Raw genomic sequence first — 7,421 nt, 5'->3', positions numbered from 1 at the left:
TTTTGGGAGATAATCTTCTCCAGAGAAGACCACACCAATTGCTTGTTCAGTGTTAAATGCTCAGTTCCCAAAACATAATATAGCAATATTAAACAGAAAGAGTAGGTTTTATTGAGGATATATATGCATATACCTGTATGCATGCAACAGGAACTAATGAAAGAAAAGGCAAAGAAAGGGATGTGAGAGAGTTTAGAAGGAGGAAAGAGGAGGGAGGGATGCTATAATTGTTCTAGACTCTCAAAAATAAAAAAAAAAATAAAAAAGCAAAATAAAACTGTGTTGCCAGCCTGGAATGGTTTGGAGCAAGACACAGAGTAGAACACAGGTGCAGGGTAGCTTTAAATACTGATGGCGTCCAGCTGTTCTAGCTTTCTATCTATACTGAATGCTTGTTGATAACTTCTAAAAACACCTAAAAATTCCTTGTTCATTCTGAGGGCTAAATGCTACTGGCTTAGGCAATAACCTTGTAGCATATTGACAGAGATTTTCAAAAAAAAGCCTGTGTTCTATCTCCCCAGGAAATGCACAGCTCTAACTTAAAGCCTGCTAGTTTATGTTGCAGGAAGGAAACTTTGGAAAGGAACACATTGAAAAGAAATTTTAGTATTTATTTCTAAGTTCTTCAGTGTTTTGCTTTAAAAGTTCCCTCTGTCTTCAGAACTTACACATCTTTTAGAAAACATTATCACATAGTAAAAAGTTTAAAAATAAATTCAAATCATAAATTAAATTGATGACCTGTGGTTGTTTTACAGCGTCTTGGAATGTGGCCTGAGTTATAGATAACTCCTTCTTATCTCAGAAGCAATTAACTCATGACATTTGAAGACTGGCAGAGTTCTCAATGCAGTTTTGATATCAGAAAGGACTTAATAGCTGTTCTATTATAAAAGACTTAATAATTAGGATTATAATTTTAGCAATTCTTATAGGATCATTGCAAAGAATTACCAAGTCATTTATTTGTCTTTATAACATCACTACAAGACAGTAAATGTTCTCTGTTCTGCAGAAATCTTTCCTAAAATGAAATTCTCAGCCTTGCCTAAAGAAGCAATTCTGTCATTAGCTTTAATAGGCCATGGTGAAACCAGCTCAGGAAGATCACCTGTTAGTTATTAGAGTCTCCTTTATGGTGCCTGGCAGTGTGTTAGAAAATAATACAGTATTTGTTCTTGAGTTTGAACATGCCAGCCAATGACTTGAAGCCTTTCCTTGCCACCCACTTTACTTTCAATGGTGCATGAAAACAGTGTTATTGAAAAAACAAAACCAAGTTGTTGATGGATCAAGTATTGGCTGAAATTCCAAAGGACCCAGATTCAATGACCAACACCCACAGCACAGCTCATAACCCTCTATAACTGCAATTCCTGGTGATCTAATAATGCCCTCCACAGGCACCAGTCACCAAAATTCTGCACAGAAAAAAAAACATTTATTCCAAGAAAATATAAATAAATATATTTTAAAGGAACAGTTGTTAATTTTCAGGTATAGTTATGTTTGCATAGTAAACTAATTTAAATGTAAATACACACACATATAATGTCTATGCAAATAATGGTGTGAAATACCTGGTGTTTCAACAAAATTTGATGAAATTTTACTGAGTGATTTCAAAATCAGAAAAATGTAGTTTAAATTTCCAAGAAATATTACAGTAACACACACACACACTCGTGTGTGTATTTATTCTACAAGTTAAGTTTTGTAATTGAATGAGTTATATTCCCTTTTGAAATTAGGTAAGTTTAATATTATATGTTATGTTGATCTAATTTAAATATATTAATTTGTTATTCATAAAAATATCAATGTTAACAAAAATAAAATTTTATTCAATGATATAAAATCTTATTATACCCTTATCTTGATGTAACATTATTTTCAACTTTATCTCACATTGGTATTTATCAAGTTTCCTTTCCCTTCTGCATCACACTGCAATACATACTGAATTAAAGAAGGACCTAAGAATACCCGTTTTCCTTGGCTGTGAGACATTGGTTCTGAGCCACCTTCTAGATTTCTTTCCTCTTTCATATTGCCACTTTGTCTTTCTATGTAAATACCAACACTTGGTAATAGCTACAAGGAAGTCTATAGATAACTCATAGCAAATCTCCTTTTTCTGATGTCTATCTACTTAGTTTCATCTATTTCTTCCTCTTTTATGCAACATACTTAAAATTTTAACAAAAACTTGCCAAACACATGGAAGTTGAAAAGCATATAACTGTGCAATTGATTATTTTACGAGGTCCAGCAGCATTCTTACATCACATATTTATAACAGTGTGTGATTCATGACTTATAGTTTTGAACAAGATGAGTTTCTTTTATCTTTCTCTTGGAGAATTCTGCTTCTGGTCAGATGCTCAGTTTACAAAGTGAAGGAGTTGGCTAGAGTGTTCATAATGCTACTCTAATATGACACGAAATATTTGTATGCTATTGTACTATGGTCTTGAGACATCCATACAGATATCCCTTACTCTGTTTATGAAAAATGAACTTAGTATTCTATAGATTGTTAGTATGCCATTTATTTTATTAAATAATATCTTTACTTTTCTTAAAACAATGTTTTCAGTTATTGAATAATTCCATACATGCAAAAATCTTATCGTTAGCACATGCACTCACATTCTACCTTCTAACTACTCCCAAAACTTCACAAAACATCCCTTTCAATCTTAATGTTCAAGAGGGATTTTTTACACATTTTTCTCTCTTTCCACAAAACTAGGATTAACTTACAAAATGGGATATATCTCCAAATAATTTTCCAATGAGTTGAATATTAACAATGTAACTTTTATTCAATAGAATGCCATGTTCTGTCTCACTGCTTGTATGATTTCAACTCAAGGAAATCCTATGGGATATCACATGGAATCCAATCTTTCAGCAATTTATTGACAATGTCACTTATTGACAAATCCATCAAATATGCAATTATATGTATATCCATGTTTTTCTTAATTACTCTAAAATACTTTAATCTCCAAATGGATTACTGATTTTTTATATTTGTTTATGAATTCTCACTGTAGCAGCTAGGATGTGTAGCTAGCCACAGTTTTAGACTGGAGCTAATTTCTTTTAGACCAATTCTTTCTTATCTAAAATAAATATCTAATAATAAAGATATTATATTCTTAGACCTAGGGGAATATTAGAACCAGATTTGAGCAGATTCAGACTGGACTTCTCAATGAATACAACAAGTAGGTAAATTAATTTATTTTATATCCAGTGCTCAATCTTACTAATTTCTCATTATCATGTGTAATAATACTGAAACACATGGATTAAAACAGATAATGTCTTACTCTCTTATTTATGAAAATAAGAGTAAAATGAGTTAATTTTTGAAAAATTATACTTATTAAAATGATCATTTATCAATAAATTATTTATTTATAAATAAAAGTAATTATTTTTTATTTCACAGAATTGTAGAATAGTACGATGTGAATACTCCAATTAAATAGATACAACTATAAAAGTTATAGGACACATTAATTTTTCCTGATTATTAATTTATGGGTTTATGTTAATTCTAAGAAATTATAAATACTTTGAATAGTTCTGTATTGATTATTCTTATACAAGCTAATTTTTACTCTGTGATCAAGAAACAATTAAAATAGATAGCTTGCAATTATTCAAGGATATTTGCCTCAACTTTTATCTTTAATCTTATCAATTTCTTAACAGCAGAGAAATGAAATTCAATAATAAGTAGAGACAGAGAGAGTAAATAGTTTATGCTTTGTGGGCTGTGTTGTTTTTGGAACCATACTACAGTTTTAGCTTAAGGGTGGTCTTAAAAATTCACTAAAAAGACCATGCCACACAAAAGTCATTACTTCTGAAGAAAGGAGACATGTGGCAATTGGTGAAAAGGTTGTATCAAACCTTCTAAATTTGTTATAACTTTTAAAATAGTCTTAAAATTCTGACAACCTTTAAAATACTCTGGAGCTGTCACTACAAAAAATGGATTAAGGGAAGAAAACTCAAATGCTTAGGAATAACAGCAAGTCCTGCTAACTATTGAACCCTCTCTTCAGTCCCACTTGTGTAATATCATTTGCTCGAAACCACAATAAAAGATATGACAATGTATCCTTTCTGTCTTGCCGTACATGAGTAACAATATTTGAAGTTGTTCAGTTAGAAAATGAAACTAGCAAACACATTTACCAAAATTCAATTATGAGAGTGTTTATGTGTCTAAAAATCCACCAAGTGGGTGATTGAGGAAGAATTGATTCCAGCTTATGATATACAATAAGTAGGATCTTGGCCAGAATTATATACTGAGATTCTGTATAAAAACTGAAGTTGTGCAATTTCTAACACCTAATAAGTACCTAATATTCTTCTTCAAATGTAAGTACAATTATTCTGCAACAATTTTAAACTCAAAAACATAGAGAAAAACAATGAAAAATAGTAAATATTGAAGAAAATACAAAGACTTCTAAACAACGTAATGATATGTATTATGTGGCAGATATTTTAATATCTGAGTTACTATTTTGATCAATACAAAAATTTGACCTCTATATTATGATTCATTATATCAAAACATTATTTTCTATCTTCAAATAGCTATAGGCAATATGTGTCAGAATAAATTTCTAGGCTATCTGTGGTGGCAAATAATCTCATTCCTAGGGCCCTAAAGAGAGAGAAACAGATGTGACAATACTTTAAAGTCATAAATATATCATTCCATATTTAAATGCAGTCATAGATACACTGAGGGAGCCTACAAAGAGAGATGGTATCTCAAAAAATTCCATTAAAACAGCGTATGGTGATACATATCTGTAGTCTTAGCACTATCAATGAAAATTCTAGTTGATCTCTATAGCTACAGGACAGCCCCATCTACACAATGACTTCTAGCCCAGCGAAGGTGTACAGAATGGAATATTCACTTAAACATGAACTCTAACCTACATATTTAACAGTAGTTCCATTTTAATGTTTGCCAAAACATAATGGTAAATATATTATGTGTTCGTTAATCTAATTCCTCATTAAATTTAATCAGTACACATATTGTCACCATGTAACAATTAAAAGATAGATATATAAATATGTAACATGCTTAATATTCTTCTTCAAATGTAAGTACAATTATTCTGCAACAATTTTAAACTCAAAAACATAGAGAAAAACAATGAAAAATAGTAAATATTGAAGAAAATACAAAGTAAGGAAAGGAGGTGGTAGAAAAAGAATCATGAAAAAAGAATTTTTTACTATAGTATAGAACATAAAGAAAGCGCCCTTCACACTAATTTTCTTTCTTAGCATCACCAACATCATGAAGAGAGGAAACTTTTCAGAATTTACAGAATTTCAACTCATGGGACTATCAGATAACCAAGAACTACAGCCTGTTTTATTTGGAGTCTTCCTGTCCATATATCTGATCACAATGTTTGGGAACTTTTTCATAATACTGGCCACTGTTTTTGATTCCAATCTCCACACCCCTATGTACTTCTTTATTTCCAACCTGTCTTTCATCGACATCTGTTTCACCACCACCACCATCCCCAAAATGCTGGTGAACATAAAGACTCAGGACAGCTCCATCAGTTATACAGGCTGCCTTACTCAAATCTGCTTTGTTCTAGCTTTTGCAGGATTAGAAAATGGAATTCTTGTTATGATGGCCTATGACAGGTTTGTAGCTATCTGTCATCCACTGAGGTACACTGTCATCATGAATCCCAAATTATGTGTGGTACTGATTTTCTTGTCCTTCTTGATAAGTATCATAGATGCTCTGCTCCACACTTTGATGGCACTGCGTCTGTCATTCTGCAAAAAGGTGGAAATTCCTCACTTTTTTTGTGAACTGGCTCATATTCTCAAGCTTACATGTTCCAATATTCTCATCAATAATATTCTGGTGTATTTGGTGACAAGCCTATTGGGTGTTCTTCCACTGTCTGGTATAATTTACTCTTATACTAGAATTATCTCGTCTGTTTTGAAAATTCCATCAGCTGTGGGAAAATATAAAGTTTTCTCCATATGTGCATCACATTTAGTAGTGGTTGTCTTGTTCTATGGTACAGGTTTTGGTGTTTATCTGAGTTCTGCTGGCACTCACAGTTCCAGAAAAAGTGCAGTAGCCTCTGTGATGTACACAGTGATCACTCCTATGATGAATCCTTTTATATACAGCTTGAGGAATAAGGACATGATCGGGGCTTTCAAGAAACTCATTTCTAGAATAACATCTTCCTTTTGATGTGCTACCTTACGTGCTGAAATATTAATATTAAGAGATTCAGAATGAAACTGCAATGAATTTTGGAGCATGAAACCATACATCAAATGGTGGAACTATGAGAACTGTGGTTTGAGTCACTTGAATGTAAATTCTATCTGTGGCATATTTTAGCTAAATTTCTTTTGACAATTTTAACTATCCTATTTCCTTACCTATAAAGTTAATATTAAATTAGTTCCTGTATTATTCTTCACTAGTATATGATGCATTAATATAAATTGTGGAGTAGATGTAATGAATATATTGTCTACATTTGTATACAGATGTGCATATACACATGCACATATATTAAAGGTTCCCAAATTTTGTAATTGAAGTTTGTTGAGAATATCTATTGTGTGTCCTGAAAAGAGTATGTGAGGGGCGTTATTTGGAAGAGCAGAGATTGCTCAAAATTTGCTATCCCTGTGAAACCCTAACAAAACTTGGTAACAACTGATCACGGCTGCATTCCTCTAGTTTTCTGTAGAAATTGTAGGTAGTTAGAAAGATAGTTTAAATCATTTGCAGCAGGATTACTAAGTATCCTGTCCAACACCATTGATTTTTCACTTTTGTGAAGCTAGAGATGGCCCCTTGAGAATCTTTCAGTCTTTCATACTCCACAATATGTGAAGTGTATTTACCTCCTGAGTTCGATAATTTAAAATATGATCATATTTAAAAAAACACTTTGCATCATGAAATGGTTAGGAACTTCAACTTCCATTTATGAAGGTCAAGAAAAAAGATCAAAATATGCAATAAGTAATATCAGGGGGAGACAACAGACAAAATAGGGTATTAAATAAGGAAAAGATTGGAAGAATCAGAGGAGATGATCAAATGAAGCCAAATGAGAATATTTCCAATATAGGATTTGAAAATGCTATAGTAAAGTTTAATACCCTAAATGCTGGTAATAAAAAAGGAAAATGCAACCCCACCAGCAGTGGAGGAGTGTTCCTCTTTCTCCACATCCTCGCCAACATCTGCTGTCTCCTGAGTTTTTAATCTTAGCCATTCTGACTGGTGTAAGGTGAAATCTCAGGGTTGTTTTGATTTGCATTTCCCTGATGACTAGTGAAGTTGAGCATTTTTTAAG

The 7,421-nt window shown here is 32.2% G+C and overlaps 1 protein-coding gene across 1 annotated transcript; it reads left to right on the top strand.

The window, feature by feature from the left end:
* The first annotated feature begins 5,356 nt into the window (after positions 1–5,356).
* On the top strand, positions 5,357–6,295 carry LOC127689828 (olfactory receptor 7G3-like). Its single transcript, XM_052189401.1, has one exon. It carries the CDS (start codon positions 5,357–5,359, stop codon positions 6,293–6,295), a length of 939 nt encoding a protein of 312 aa, XP_052045361.1.
* Positions 6,296–7,421: the final 1,126 nt, after the last annotated feature.

Source organism: Apodemus sylvaticus, chromosome 7 (assembly GCF_947179515.1).
Source record: "Apodemus sylvaticus chromosome 7, mApoSyl1.1, whole genome shotgun sequence".
Taxonomy (NCBI): Eukaryota; Metazoa; Chordata; class Mammalia; order Rodentia; family Muridae; genus Apodemus; species Apodemus sylvaticus.
This window is presented reverse-complemented; position numbering and strand designations above follow the sequence as displayed.